This window comes from Diachasma alloeum, unplaced genomic scaffold, assembly GCF_001412515.2.
Source record: "Diachasma alloeum isolate Michigan unplaced genomic scaffold, Dall2.0 Dall_scaffold_01062, whole genome shotgun sequence".
Classification (NCBI taxonomy): Eukaryota; Metazoa; Arthropoda; class Insecta; order Hymenoptera; family Braconidae; genus Diachasma; species Diachasma alloeum.
In genome coordinates this window covers 376,864-393,159 of record NW_021681173.1, presented here as the reverse complement: position 1 = coordinate 393,159, position 16,296 = coordinate 376,864, and the positions used below count along the sequence as shown (strand labels likewise).

Below are 16,296 nucleotides of genomic sequence, written 5' to 3'. Positions count from 1 at the left end.
GGGGGGGGGGGGGGGGGGGTTATGCGTGACTGGGATTTATTCTTATCAATGGACTTGGGGAATTAATTGGATGTGGATTTTGTTTTCGTTGAAATCCACTTTAACATTTCTTCTTCAACAACTGAACTTTTATTTAAGCTCCATTCGTTTAATTCTTTTTTATTTCTATTTTTTCATTTAATTAATTTTTTTTTCAATTCTTTCATTTAATTTTGCTTTTTTTTATTACTCTACTATTTTCATTTATTTTATTGATTTTTATTTCAAGTTTGACGGTTTAGATTTTTTCATTTTGTGAAATTCAAGTAACAGCTGCATTTGAATTTTAATATTACGAATTTGAGAGCAATTTATCCCCAAGAAATCTCATTCTCCATAAAAATTGAAAAAAATTGCAATTTCACTGAAACTTTCAAGATTTTTCACTTGAAATTCGATGATTAATTGTCCAACAGGATCATTCCCACCAAGAAGAATAGGTCATCCCCAGATAAGAATGAAACATCTCCCCTAAAAAAACGATAAATACCCACACTCGAGTCGCTTTATCTCCTGAGCAGAGAGCCCTGCCCAGGGGTTGCTGTGCCCTTTTAGTTCTCCGCGTGCTCCTGAGGGTTCCGCACAGTCACGAAACATTCATAAAAAAAATCCTCCATCCCCAATGACTCCCCGTATCACGCCAAATCTGCCCTCACAATTGGAACGAGTCCCTCTCCTTGCGTAACACCTCAAACCCCCAAATTCTAATTCCATATTTCGTCTTAGTCTTAGATAATAATTCCATTAGTCCTCACATCGCATTAAGGAAGCAGGAAGACACCCGTCGTAACAAGCCGCAAAATAAAAATAACGAGGCGATCAATAGGACAATCCAATAACTCATAATGTCGACAACTCATAATTTTTTCTCTCCCCTCACTCCTCCGCCCCCTCTCATCCCATTTCCGATGAAGCCTGTTTACCCCACAATGTGGAAAAATCTCCCCCCCAGTTGACATGCATAACTAGATTCCCTCTCGCCCTATATTTACAAGCTACGCACGATATTTATGGTACTACAAAGAGTATCGTATTGACAAACAAGAGGGAGTGAAAAAAAAAGTCACAAATTCCATGGGTCGGATATCATACAGAAAACGTGTTTAGTCAGGGGTTGACCTGAATTCAGGTGGGGCGAATCAATACCCTGCCTATTCACCTCACTGTTACCGTAGCAACCAGACTCCTTGCTTTATTAAATAAGTAATATTTTATATATGTGTCTGCAGGTGTCAAATAACACGGCTATTACTCACTCCTGCAACTCTGTTTATTCTTTTGTTTATAAGGGTGACGGTTTCTCGGAGAAATTCAGGTTAAAATTTTGGCTGGCTTTTTGGGGGGTTTTGGCGGGTATTTTTGCATTTTCGGGGTGCGTTTTTGGGGAGTTTAGTTGGAGTTGTATTCAATTTGTACTCGAATTAATCTATGAAAGTTCAACGTGGTTAAATAGAAAATTAGATCAGTTTGAATTAAATTAGTTCTGATTGAGTAGAGGATTCTGGTTGAGTTTTTTTGTAGAAAATCCTTGAGGGAAATTTATCTATAATTTTTTATACTTCTTTGCAGAAAGTATTCTGTTGATACTTCCAGAGATTTTTGAATTCTCAGTTACGAAATTCTTTAAAATTTCAATTGCACACGGAATATTTTAGCCAAAAATCTTCAACGGCTATTTTATTGAATTTTCATTAGAACTTGCGCAGAAATGCTTTGAAATTCTATTAAAAATCCCATTGAAAATACAATTTTCGATGATTCTTTTCTGTCTCTACTAAAAATTTTCACACGAAAGGTCTCAACTCTGGAAACTATTTTAATATCCTGGATTTTTGTTACATCCAGCTGAAAATATCACAAATAAAATGACAATTTCTCCTCAGAATTCCCCATTTTTTTATTGACAACTTAATTCGCCTGATTTCACTTCACTTTCATGAAATAATTGAACTAAAATTACCAATTTTCACAGAATATTGAATTCTCAGTGACAAAATATCACCCAAAAATCCTGAAAATCTTCAACAGGAATTTTATTGAATGTCGATAACAACTCGCGAATAATTCTATTGAAATTCTATTGAAATTCTATTAAAAATTCCATTAAAAATCCAATTTTCCATAATTCTTTTCTCTCTTTCTCATTAAACATTCTTCCACACAAAGCCTCAACTCTGGAAACTATTTTAATATCCTGGATTTCTAGGTGATTATGTGGCACATCCAGCTGAAAATATCACAAATAAAATGACAATTTCTTCTCAGAATTCCCTATTTTTTATTGACAACTTAATTTTCCTGATTTCACTCCACTTTCATGAAATAATTGAACTAAAATTATCAATTTTCACGGAATATTGAATTCTCAGTGACAAAATTTCACCCAAAAATCTTGAAAATCTTCAACAGGAATTTTATTGAATGTCGATTACAATTCGCGAATAATTCTATTGAAATTCTATTAAAAATTCCATTAAAAATCCAATTTTCCATAATTCTTTTCTCTCTTTCTCATTAAACATTTTCCCACACAAAGCCTCAACTCTGGAAACTATTTTAATATCCTGGATTTCTAGATGATTATGTGGTACATGCAGCTGAAAATAACACAAGTAAAATGACAATAGTCCTCAGAACTCACCAGTTTGTACAAGTTTGAGAGCGTTCCCATTGTGCTGCTTGAGAGATTCATTGAGGTTGGCATGTGTCAATTCCTTGAGAGGGTTGCAGCCCTCCTCCCCGTTACTCCGATTGTTTTGCATAATTGGATAGTTCCTTGAGTTCTCCTTCTCCCTACACCTCCCACGTTTTGACTCGAATACAAAAAATCTTGAATTCTTAACACTCTTGGATCGCCGGCTATTTTTACAACTATTCAACGAGTTTAAATCAATGTTTGCATTATCACTTGAACAACAATTAACGAGTGATGTTGCTCTTGTCGAAGCACTCGATGCTTCACCGTTGATTCGATTTTTCGGAATTATCGGCGAATAATTCAGTGAACGAATTGGACTCTCGTAGATTCTAAGAAGCTCCTCCGCCGGATAGATAACGTACATCCCCGTGCAAAATCGTTGGATTTATCAAACACCTTTTGGTATATTTGGGGTGTGCAAACATCACGCTTAGGCCGCAATTCATCGTTGATAATTTTGGGTAACGAACGGTGTTTCATGCAAATTGTTTTCAATATTTTGGCCAATTCACTTACGTACCACTTGATTGACATTGTCGCTTCAGCAACCGTGATTGTTTTCAGTTTAATTACACTTTAATTGGTTTATGGGTCATTGTGAATAACTAGCGTAGGCCTACATTGTTCATTACCTGGAACATTAATTTTGTTGTTCGATGAATAATGATTTTTTTAAGGGAATCAAGTCAATCGCGAATTTAAAAATTAGAAAAAATTCAATGGAAAGATAACCTTGCGTAACCTTTTTTAAAATTAATTATTCATTTATTTTATCTGACTACAACATCCTATTAATTCCCAATTAAAATATTGTTGAATTGAACAGAAAAACGAGAAAAAATCTGTTGCATTTGAATGTTATTTAAAATATTGCTTTTATTTTCCTCAACATCGCTTCATATTCTCGGATATTTACCATCAATGGAGATGGGCCATAACATAAATACGTAATTCCCTCATTTTTGAAATGATATTCCCTTGAATAAGTAAAATGTATCGGAGATTCATTCGTTCATTTTCCCGAGATAACGTTTTTTTTCCAGCGGATAAAATCATTCATCCGATAAAAAAAATTAACAGGGCTTCCCTAAATTTATTTTTCATAACTACAACATATTGTTGAATTGAATAGACCAATCTAGATTAAAAATAATCTGATTCAAATCCCTCATTTCTCCGGATGTTATTCAATGAAATTTCTTCACGCGCCCAATATTTTTCCAGAAATTCCCTCGAACAGGTACTTCACATTAGCGTCCGACCAGATATTTTCAGAGCTAACATGTTGCATACCCGGCAAATTCAACTCTGAATTATCCACATCACGCTGTACTGTAAATCTTTGACCTCAATTCATTGCCGCCCTATTTATACAGTGTCCACAGTCGAGAACTTCCCGAAAATGAAATTACAAAGTCATTAAGACGATTAGACACTCCGACTGACGTTTCATCTTGTCCGTGAAAAATATTGAATTTTGTCCTCTAAAGTGGATGAAATTTTCACAGGGGTACAAACAAGTCAAAGTACTGGCAACAGTGTTAAGCCCGATGCTCCGAAAATAAACTAACACTTGATCTCCCACTCGTATTCATCAATGTTTTTTCCCCAAATCATTCCCAAAGTTGTCCATTGTCATTACATAATTTCGGCACAAACATGCTGACAATCCCCGGACATTTGAATATACCTGATGAGAGAATCGACAAATTTAATGATAATTATGGAGTGGACATGGAAATTGAAGTTCGATGGTAATTCGTTCATCGGAAAAATTCGCATCCAATTTATCCTCGAATAACACTAGATCGAAGTGCTCCTGATACGGATGAAATTAATCGTGTTTGCTCAACGATTCCCCCATTGCCACCAGGTCCAATCAATATTCCACGATTGATAATTCAAGCTTTGTTAAAATCACCCGATAACCGAGAAAATAATTAGCCGTTTTTGTTCACAGTCGAATAATTATCTCGAGTTTTAATGAGACTTGGGCTGCATTCAACATAAGGAGAAAAGCCTCGAGCATTCACTTGGCAATACTCTAAGAGGATTTAATTATACTTTCGCTATATATAGGGACAACATGACCACTGGCAATACACTGGTAAATAACTGAGAATCAACAGAAAAAAGGATACTGAGTTGAGTGAATCTAGTGAACAAGTGGGTGAAATTAAAAAAAAATCTACTTCACAAAAATGTCGAAACATTTCAATTCTAGTGTCAAAAAATTGCTGTACATTTGTTTCAATGTCGTTTGTACCTTTGATAATAACAATCAACTACCGGAGTGTTGACTCGTGCTGAATACTCAGTGACAATAACGAAGAACGGTCCTCCCAGTACGGGATTCCGCGCACTACTGACTCTGTTCTACTGCCAAGCTTACTTGAAACAACAGCTATCAGCCCATCTGTCTCCTCAAGTATATTTCACCGATGCTCTTTATTTTTCGTGCATGTCAGCGTTCTCTGGGCTTCACCCTTCACTTCTCAATGGTCAATTATTATTTTTTTATAATTAATTTTCATTATCTCGAGGGGTTTTGTGTTAATTATAGAGCGTTTTTACGGATTTGAGACTTTGACATTGTTAAGTCTTAAGATGTTAACATTTTAACATTTTAATATTTTAATATTTTGATAATTTAACAATTTAACATTTCACACATTTCAACATTTTAACGTAAATTATAAATAATTTAATGTCTCGTAATTTTCTTCACGCAATATTCTATTTGTCATCGAGGAACAACAAATAAACGAAATTCAACGGGAACTAATATAAATTCAACAATTTTATTTTCGGTAACATTTGCTTGCGCACGCGTTGAACTTTCGTCTCCCACTCGCACACCTACAGTGGGCCACGTGCCCACCAACCCGACCTTCCACTCACCAATACCTTTGTTCATTAACTTGTATGATTCATGGACAGGGATCGGTAAATAAATAATGTGCAGTTTTGTTCCGGAAATTGTGGCTACTTTGTAATTAATGGTGGAACGAATTTCCTTTTTCATGGGTGTCTAACGACATTTTAACAATTTTATATATTTTATACAATATTATTATTTTTTAAATAATAATATTCCATAAAATCCTAGGAAAACCTAGTGATTTTGCTAGAAAATGCGGTCGATTCTATTGAAAAAATCTGCCGTTTTTTCATTAGAAATGTTCAGTTGAAAAATATTTTATAAAAATTCCTAGGATCACATTTTCAACGTTTTTTGTTGTATTTTTAAAATAAAAATAGAAGAAAAATAGAACGGAAAAAACTTGGAAACTTCATGTCGAGGACTTCCTGTAAAAAATCTCTAATAAAAAAAGTTGTATAGAAAGAAGAAATTTTATTGATTCCTTCGATAAAATAGTTTCTATTAGAATATTTTTATAAAAAAATGGGTTGAATGCGGAATTGTTCAATAGAATCGGCCAAACACTAATACAATTTTTTTGTCGCGCGCGTGTGCTCCCGGATCATCAGTAATTTGGGTGTTCAATGCCTCTCTGTGTTAACATCCGACTAATGCGTCAAAGTGTGTTGTTGCCAATGTCGAAAGGCGGCGGTACCGGGGGTGCATGTGAACTCCATGGCAACGACTTTTTGGCTAACAGCGGCAACTGTTAATCATGACAAAAGGAGGCAAAAGGGAGGAATCTTGGATTCACTGCCAAGTGAATCTATGAAATACAGTGGTGGATTTTATTGTTGAGTGGGGGGATGGGGATGAATTATCGAAGACTTGGGTAATAAGGGTAATGGGAGGAGAGCGGAAAGTCCCCTGAACCGCGAAGGGATGATTAATCTTGGGACCTTTGACGGGAGCCGCACGGATCACCACTTTTTTTCCTCTCATTCACCGCAATTTTGTACTTTCTTTAGCGAGAGCTTCTACATCATTCATCGGGGATTGCGGGGCTATTAGTTTAATCGGTCGATAGAAGAGTCTTTTGGGGGAGTCGTTGGAGACGCAGGCAGCGTACACTTGTGGAATTCTTTGGGAGAAAAATTTAATAGCTCTTTCTCGGAGAAGAAACTTGACGACTTTTAGCTGATTCAATCCTGGGAAATGATTAATTTTTTTAAATAGATAATGACCATCATTAATAACAATAATTAATAATGTAATAGTAATTATTAATATTTATTAATAATTATTATTAAATAATAATATTAAAAATTAATAAGAATAATAATATTTTAAATCATAATATTTATTAATAATTTAATAATGTTTCTTAATGAATACATTTTTTAAAATAAATAATGATGCGGGAATGCTTTATTACTCTTACCTTGAATGAAGTCTGTTAGAGTTTTACTAGAATTTTATTAAAAAATTCTGTTCGCTTTTTGTGGGAAAGATGGAAGAATTTTGAGAGTTCTGAATAGTCCGTCGCTTAAATAGTTGGAATCAACGTTCACCCGGTTAAAAAATTCGATTTTGGCGAAAGTCGACTTTCCCCCTGGAAATGTCCAAGATCTGACATTTTGGCCCTCGTGACCCTTTGACCGACTTTCCCTCTGAAAAAATCCAAGATCTGACACTTTGGCCCCCGGTGAAAAAAAAAATTTTCAGTTTTCACTTTTTCCACAAGAACGATCGCGCGCTTGTTAAAGACAAATCGTGACACGAAAACCGAAAGCCGACTGAAGTCGAACACGTGCAGGCGGATCCGAAGGTTCGACCAATGAAATTCGAGGAATGAGCGTTACGCTACAACTTACGGCGTATGTTCTTTTTAGAATAGGAAACTCATTTTGTGGGTATTATTTCTACAAGAATTCTTGGGCATGAAGTTTTAATTCTTTTTCTTGGATTTTATTATCACTCGACTTTTTGCTGCGGAAAAACTAACGAAATTTATGCCCTAGAATTTCCGTAGAAAAATTTAATTATTTCATCATAAATTTTTCGTTGGTGATTTTCCGTGCAGACCTAGAGGGAAATTTATTTTTCATTTTAGTGATCAAGTAATTAGGGATGACGCTGAAATTATTGAAAAACTTCTATTGAAGTTCTGCTAGGATTTTTTTTTGTAAACTCTGTTGAAAATTATGCGTATTTAGACAAAAAATCAATAGATCTTGATCAATATTAATTAATATTGATATTTTCCCTCATCCTATTCTGATTTTCCCTATAAGAATTCTTGGACATTAATTTTTCAATTTTGTTCTCTTGCATTTCATCACGAAAAATCAAAATCCCCCGACGTTTTTCTACCAAATTATATCGAAAAACGCACGTCAAAGTATCATAATTTTCAATAGAACGTCCACAGCCTTTTTATCAATTTTTCGGTCCATTTCGCCTCCAATAAACAGGCAATTAGTTTAATTATTCAATCGCTGATTTTTCGCTCTTGATAATTGGTGGAAAATAACGTGTGCATTGTATCATATGCTCGTACGCGTTGTAAACCTCGATTTAACACAATTGGATACCCCTTCGATCCGCTGTAATCCCGATTGCTTTCGGTTCGCCGATCTCATCCGATCATTAAAATATGAACATCGCATTGTTCCTCATTCTCTCCTCATCCTCTCTCACTACACCGAGCAGCGTCTGCAACTGATCCCCGCGGACACAATCGCAGCTTCGTCCGAAATATTGGGAACGAACATAATTAATATTGAAGTAAATTATTTCCTTTTTATTTCTCGTAATACATTATTGTTTTGTCTTTCAATAACATTAGGCATGATAGTTACATACGATACAATACATACATACACGTGTCCTACCAACAAACTCACCCTCGATAATCCCCCTCCCTTAATCATTCAATAATAATTCATTTGAATATAATGTCGCTTCCTCTTTCTCCCACTACTGACGCACGAATAAATTTAATAACAAAACCCAGTTCTCTCTGAAATTCCGCGGAAAATTCAACAGCCGTTGATTTTCATTCACAGCTCATTCGGTCGTCATTTTACTGAAAATTTTTCCCCCAGGATTTTTCCAGAAAATTTTTCAACAGAATAATTCAGAAGCGAAGTAGTAAACCCGTTTAACTCGACTCATCTCCCAGTTGAGTTTTCGAGGAATATTTCCGAATCTAAGGGAGATAGCGAAATTTTTGTAACCACATTTTCTGTAGCTCTCAATCGGCTCTACAAAAAAGGTTGTAACAAAAATTTTGCTCGCTCCCTTAGATTCCGAGATATTCATTGAAACCTGACCAATAGTCAAAATTGATTTGAACCGTTTTACCACTTCGCTACTGAATTTACGGAAAAAATCAGAATTCATTCAGCGAATTTATCTGGAATTTCTCACGGAGATTCATAAGTTCTTTTATTAAATTTTCTGTTCTCCCCCACGCGATGAAACAACGGATAAAATTATTTTCCTCAATCCCCTCGTGAAATATTATTCATGTTTACATCAGGTGTGTGCTCTCTGCAGATAATTACTCATAATCGAAAATGGATTCTTTATGTTCAATCGGGTTATCAACATACAGTGTATTTATACTATAATCATAGGTATTCCTGTAATAATGGTGATGCAGAAATTTCATAGCATTTTGTTTTATTCACTTTATTATGCTCCAATTAAATTTTTTTCTCTTGGTATCTAATCATTTCTGATTTTGCCACTAGAATCGGTCCCATAAAATTCACACAGATGATTAACGCGTACAGTACACCTCGTTACACAATTAATCATAATAATAGTTGTAATTATATATATATACAGAGGGCAATTTTTTGGGTCTAGGTGGAGATTATTCCGGTGGCTCAAGTTGTACTGCAATTTCCGACGATTTTTTAGGCTTTTAATCTTTAATTATTGGGTTAATTGACATCTTTGGGCTCTTTACAGGTCTTCGTCGCTCCCGAAACATTGCCATTCAGACGATAGTGTCGATTAAATTATATTGACGTGGGGAAATCAGGGAAATTATGGGTATGATAAGTAGAAATGAAGAGTCTGGTCAGCCGTCCGCAATAAAACTTGCTCCACCGTTTCGCGGTATTTTTTTTTTTCGCTAGATTAATCATTTAAAACAAGATATGCCCGTACAATTATTCAATTTGTTCTAATGCGTGATGCACTCGTCAACGTGATGTTGTTTCTTACAAAAAGAAAGTTATAGTAACAGAGAAATAAGCGTTACAAAATGTAATTTCAGTGGTTGAACGAAATTCGATGCGAAATTATGAAATTTTTCTAATGGAAATGTTGAACGTGTCAACGAAAGAACATAATGCAAAAACATGCATACGCTACGATCTATACTCTGTGATCGCTTGCGTGTCACTTCATTTTTTCCCCCCTCTCCTCCCCTCTTTAAACATTTTTTTTTCACATCTAATAATGCACGGATATATGCATTTACTTTTTTGGAACATTTTTAGCAATTACAGTTAGTTGAGGCGGGGTTTGCCGGCTGATCGGTCAATTTCTGGCCCTTGGCCTGCCCTGCACCACCGGCCATCAGGGTTGGATCGTTATCTAGGGATTCACTCATTTTGTCGCAGATTATGTCCACGAGTTGCTCGAACACAGCCTGAAAATTAGAGGATTGATGGTGGTGATTTTTCTTAGGAAAAAGAAAATTGAAAGGTGCAGAAGGAATTGGAGATGAATTACTGTTGAATTTTAATTGAAATTCATCTGAGAAAATTGTGATTACCAAAACTTCAGTAAAAAATGGAATAAGTTTGGTGAAAATTAGAATTTTTTAGATGAGAATTCCGAGAAATATTATTATTTGCATCCGAAATATCGCGGTCTAATCAAAATTTTTTGTATTATTTTTTATGAAAAAACAATTGACAAATGTAGTAAAAATTATGAACAAATTACTGCTGAATTTTAATTGAAATTCATCTAAAAAAATTGTGTTTACCAAAACTTCAGGAACAAATGGAATAAGTTTGGTGAAAATTAAAATGTTTAAGATGAGAATTCCGAGAAATATTATTATTTGCATCCGAAATATCGCAGTCTAATGAAAATTTTTTGTATTATTTTTTATGAAAAAAAAATTGACAAATGTAGTAAAAATGAAGGCCAAATGACAGTTGAATTTTAATTGAAATTCATCTAAAAAAATTATTTTTACCAAAACTTCAGGAAAAAATGGAATAAGTTTGGTGAAAATTAGAATGTTTAAGACGAAAATTCCAAAAAATATTGTTAGTTGCATATTATGTTTGATGAAGAAAAAATTTAGCAGGAAATTTTTTTTTTCTACACAATTCTCATTTCCGTCGACAAGTTATTCAAACAACACTTGAAAACTCGATAGTTGTTGACGCTATTTTTATAAAAAACAAAATTGAAATATGCAAAAACAAATAATAGGCAAATTACATTTCTAAATGCAATAAATTTAGTGCAAATTAAAATATTAAAAAAGAAAATTCCTCGAAAATACTGTTATTCTCACCCAAAATATCGTAATCTAATAAAAATCTTCTGATGAAAATATCTAGTTACAAAAACCATTCAATAGGAAACATTTCCTCTAAAAAAGAATGCCTCCGCGTCGCATAAATTCGGAGACATTGAATAGAAAATAGGAAACAGAAGATAAAATTTATACCTTGACATTGATGTTCTCTTTCGCCGATGTCTCGAAGAACTGTACATTCAGCTGCTCTGCCAACTGTTTACCCCGTTCAAAACTTATGACCCGTTCGTCCTCCATGTCACATTTATTACCAACGAGAATAACTTGAGCATTATCCCATGAATACGTTTTAATCTGCGTTATCCAATCTTGAACTGAGTTGAATGATTCCTCATTGGTGATGTCGTACATTAGAATAAAGCCCATTGCCCCGCGGTAATAGGCTGTCGTTATAGTTCTATATCGCTCTTGACCGGCTGTGTCCTGTGAATAAAATCGTATTTATAATAGTTACATTCAATACAGGACATTGCATTATTTTTATTTCAGACATTTGATGGAAAAAAATCGACAGACTTAGACTATTTTATCTGAAGTTTATGAATGGAATAGAAGAACAATCATTATCCATGTTTTTTTTTTCAGTAAAGAGTATGCAGAATTTTTTTATCAAATTCAAATGCAATTTTTTAATTTTCTCGTACATGAATCGATGTAAAATTAAAGAATTCACTCTTGCAAAAGAAAATGGTAAAGAAATGAAAGGAATTCTGCAAAACTCAGAAGTGAATTAATTTTTCCGTGAAATTTTGAATTTTCAATGACGAAATTCTTTGACATTTCAGAGGGACTGTCATAAAAATTTACTGATTTTTTTACTTTTTCATTGAAAATTACTTCTGCCTTCCGAAATGTCTACCTGATCAAATACTTTGCGTACAAATTTCACAAAATATTGCCATTTTTAGAAGAAAATGCCTCTTAAAGATAAATCCTAGAACGGCAATCAAAACTCGAATTTAATTGAGTAAAATCCAATTGAATAAAAAACCACAAAACTCATAAAATAACTCCCGAAAGTACAATTGTAAAAGAAAACAATTCCCATTCCCAGGATAGAAATAAAATAACTCATAAAAGAAATCAATTCCCCGAACCTCAGAGGTGAATTTCCCCCCCAAATGTCCGAGAAAAAAAGCCCAAGAAATAATCTCACTGACCCATATTTGGAGTTTAACTCTCTTATCGTGCCTGAACACAGTTTTGACTTTGAAGTCAATACCAACAGTTGAAACAAATGCCGACGTGAACGAGTCGTCGGCGTAGCGAAAGAGGAACGATGTTTTGCCCACTGACGAGTTGCCAATAATCAGCAGTTTAAACATATAATCAAAATTCTGGTCAGCAGCATCTTTTTGCCACTTTGGATCCTGCCCCGCCATCTGTGAATAATATCAAACAAGGTCACCCTGTTAATTCAATATGAAGCAATATTGATTATTGATGTGCGTGAAATATCGAGCAGGTTTATTCCCATTGGAGTGTTTTGATACCGAGGGTGTTATCTCAACGATGGAAATCATTCGTGCCATTTGCGTACGGAGATTGAGACGTGAATCCCTCGATCTGTCATTAGAATCGGACGGCTTTCTTTCAAACCACGTTTTCATTATTTTCATGCACATACACCAGACGCCAGCGGAAGTTACGCGTTGAGTTATCGGGAGACTATTATTACGAATAATTCGACAAAAGTGGGGGGCGATCGAACGAAATGAAGGCGATTCTTCCCTGAACTTTGGGGGAATTTAATGGAGGGAACTCTTGGAATGATTCAATACGCAATCCCCGGGAGGAAAGAGACACTTGTGAATATTCACCTCCTTCCATTCGTACTCCAGTTGTTTGTAATGAGTTTTTCTTATCGCCTGGCACTACTCACTACTCTGTCCTTCGGAATTGACGTGGTCACCTGCTAGGGCATTTAGCATTGTCGACGTGGGTATTAATCAAAGAAATGAAACCACTTGAGTAAACTCTGGGATCGCGAATGTCGAGAGGGGAATTGTTCGGTTTGACAGGGGATGCCAAGGCTTTTTGGGAATTGACACCCTTCGAACGAGTAGTGGGGGTATTCTTCAAAGAATGGTTTTGTTCCCTTTTTTAATTGAGACAATTAACAATTGACAATTCTTGGAACAGCGAGCGAATTCACATTCTCCTGTGATTTTTTTTAAATATTGTAATTCATGGGAGTTATTGCTTAATTACCCCATTTTGATCAAAGGTATTTATTGAGGGATTTTTCACTTTGTAATTCATCTCAAATTAAAATTGAACTTCGTGAAATATTTCTCCAGTGAAATTTACACTTTTTGCATGAGAGAATGCACTCCACTTGATGAAATTCGTCTCTAAACCGAAACCCACACGCAATTCTCAGTAGAACAAACCTATTTCCAGCGAAATCGGTTGATTCTACTGAGCCTTTGAATTAATAATGGGACTACTTGTCAACAAATGTTTGTTATTCGACAAATATTTTGAATGGGAATAAAATATTGAAATTTTCACTACAATTACTCCATTTTCTGCTGGATTTTTGGTAAAAGTTCTTGAAAAATCGACGGAAATTCACATTCTGCGAAATTTTTCTTCAAAATACCGTAATTTTCACTAGACTAATTGCATTTTTACCCCAATTTTTTACAACGCTATTTCATAAGCAATTTTCCTCTCTAAAATGCCCCTGAAATTATTAACAGATCTGCTCGTAAATTATTCCTCCGGTAAAATTTTCACTTTTTGCATGAGAGAATGCACTCCACTTGATGAAATTCGTCTCTACACCGCAACCCCCACCCAATTCTCAGCAGAACAAACCCATTTCCAACGAAATCGTCTCAACTTCATACGAAACAATCATTTCCACAGATATTATCAAGTTTCGGCTCAAACTTTTTCGACTCCCTCGGCTAAATTGACCTCGGGCGGCAAAACATCTCTTTCGTGCAACACATTCTCCGTCAGAAGTATTTTTTGCACGGAGAAAGAGACTAGGAAAAAGTATCAGAAAGTAATTCAATCGCGAGGAGAACTGCGACCTTGGCGAGGAAGTACGCGAGAGTGTCAGGCAGAATGTTTAAAGTAAAGGGAAAATTGTGTTCTTTTCTTCTCCAATTTCCAATGAAATTCCGCGAAAAGCATTACGCGCAAAGAAATTTCATTTGCTTCTACTGGAATTCTACTAAAAATTCTATTCGATTACGCTGACTTTATTACGCGTTTTTTCATAGAAATGTTCAATAAAATTTTTTTAATATTTTACATTGGTGATATTTTTCCTCTAGAAATGCCTCGGATTATTTTTTTTATTTTATTGAATTTCTACTGCAGCTCCAGAAATATTCCAGTAGTGGTTTATTTAAATTCTATTGGGATTTCATTTCAGAAAATTATTTGCAACTTCTATACAAAATTATGCAGTTGGATTACATTTTTAACGGGTATTTAATTGAATATCGTCAAATAAAGTTGATTTTTATTTCACAAAATTCATCCCCTTGAGATTTTTTAAATAAAAAAATTTTGGGCATGAATTTTTCATTTTTTTACTTGATTTTTATAACAAGAAACAGATCGAAACTTTGGAAATTTAGGCTGGAAAATATATCCATTCTCTCAAAAAAGAATTTGCGTAAAAGAACCAATAGAATTATAATTTTTTAATTTAACCAAATCCCCTCAGAAATTCTACAGAATTCCTCCCAGAAAACACGACATTTTTTCATTAAATTCCACAAGCGTCACGATAAAACAAAAAATTGGAAAAAAACGCTTTCGATGAAAACTTGTCCTCGAAAAAGGTGTCGGGCCAAACTGCGGAATTTCCACTAGAATTCCAGTAGAATTCCACTCTCCGTAAATTTCTCCCCTAAACTTTCGATCGTCCAAGTCTCCCTGACCCACACCGATTCCCCTTCGCCAACATGTTGCTCTGCCCCCCCAGTCCCAATCAAATTAATTAATCCCCCAATCAAGAGCCCCCGCCCCCGAATAATCCCAGAAGGTCAAGTCCACCAAATCGCCCCCTCGCGATCGCCGATTTTTCCGAAAACCCGCGTTGAAACAGTGTCAAGAGGAAATGGAGGTGATAACGGTGAACTACTTTCCGATCCCGAGTTATCCAGTTCCCCGTAGGCCAGCGGAAGCTCACCGCCCGAAAGGCCCGAGTTATCGCGCCAATGCTGCGGGGAATGATAGCTAAACCCGAGTTGCGTGAGCGAAAAAAAAATAGAATAAATCGGTTATACTTGTGCCCATAGGTGCAGGAAAGTGGAGAACCTTGAGTGAACGACGATGTATTGCCAGTTGGACGAATGGGAAAATCGATAAGGGAAGGCAGGGCCTGAACCTCAAACAGTCTGACAACTTATGAATTAAAGAGCCAAATAATCCTCCAATTCCCGGAGGCCCTTTCACAACTGATCGAGACGAATATCCGTTTTCTCGGGGCCTTCGTCGGGGCCTGAGTGAAAAAAATCCGAGCAAATTGTCCCCATTCATTCGAGTTCTCCAGGTTTATGACGTTCGATGCCGAGCGTGACGTATGGGCTCGAGAGCGCGCTCGTCGGCGATTCCACGAGACATTTTTCACAATTTTAGATATTCAATGAACAATTAAATGCACTGAGATGACATTTGCCAGTGTCACTACAATAATTACCTCGAAGTGTGGATTATTGCCTCGGGGAATACGACACGCGCACGAGTATCCTGAGAGGCTCGATAGTAAGTGGTGGTGCTGGTGATTTATTTACCTCACTACAAAAAAATTAACAAAAAAATATGAAATTCTTTGGAGAGGAGAGTCTTTCCGCTGTCACTGTTCACTGTCTATTTGTTTTCAATAATTTATTGTTTTCTTATGGTAAAAGCAAACTGGACCTCGGGTAAAGCGTCGTCGCACCACTGTAGCGGGCGCTACAGCTAAAATATCGACCATTTCGAAGGAACCCCCGCCCGTACCAATCATCAAATCGACCACATGCGCCTGCGTGCGATACATTTTCCTTACGGTATATGCTGGGTGATGAAAAAACGGGGTATGGACTGGTGTATTTACGCTGCGTTAAAATTTGAAGATTCATTCTTGAAGTTGCGAACATAACATGCACT

The 16,296-nt window shown here is 35.7% G+C and overlaps 2 protein-coding genes across 7 annotated transcripts in view; both read right to left on the bottom strand.

The window, feature by feature from the left end:
- LOC107045752 overlaps positions 1–5,089 on the bottom strand; it is a gene marked incomplete at its 3' end in the record, with an annotated part of 18,875 nt that extends 13,786 nt beyond the window's left edge. For 4 of the 5 annotated variants that reach the window (XM_015268107.1, XM_015268109.1, XM_015268108.1 and 1 more), the window contains 2 exon segments: positions 2,681–3,369; positions 5,004–5,089. In XM_015268107.1, the coding sequence (XP_015123593.1) occupies positions 2,681–3,101 (421 nt within the window). 5 annotated transcript variants of the gene reach the window in all.
- A 4,645-nt stretch (positions 5,090–9,734) lies between these two features.
- Positions 9,735–16,111, bottom strand: LOC107045715 (ras-related protein Rab-3). 2 transcript variants are annotated; one of them, XM_015268051.1, is made up of 4 exons: positions 15,845–16,111; positions 12,339–12,560; positions 11,311–11,601; positions 9,735–10,269 (listed from the first exon to the last, which is right to left on the bottom strand). In XM_015268051.1, exons 2-4 carry the CDS (start codon positions 12,558–12,560, stop codon positions 10,114–10,116), a joined length of 669 nt encoding a protein of 222 aa, XP_015123537.1. In that variant the 5' UTR covers positions 15,845–16,111; the 3' UTR covers positions 9,735–10,113. The 2 variants fall into 2 exon arrangements, with proteins under 2 accessions (XP_015123537.1, XP_015123538.1); XM_015268052.1 differs by having other exon boundaries at positions 15,939–16,111.
- Between the last annotated feature and the right edge of the window lie 185 nt (positions 16,112–16,296).

What these genes read in the sequence shown, in the direction of transcription:
- LOC107045715 (XM_015268051.1), bottom strand. Translation starts at nt 12,560, where the DNA reads ATGGCGGGGCAGGATCCAAAGTGGCAAAAAGATGCTGCTGACCAGAAT. An exon ending in GAGTTAAACTCCAAATATGG is followed by an intron (nt 11,602 to 12,338) that starts GTCAGTGAGATT and finishes TTTTATTCACAG; the next exon opens with GACACAGCCGGTCAAGAGCG. An exon ending in AAGAGAACATCAATGTCAAG is followed by an intron (nt 10,270 to 11,310) that starts GTATAAATTTTA and finishes TCTAATTTTCAG; the next exon opens with GCTGTGTTCGAGCAACTCGT.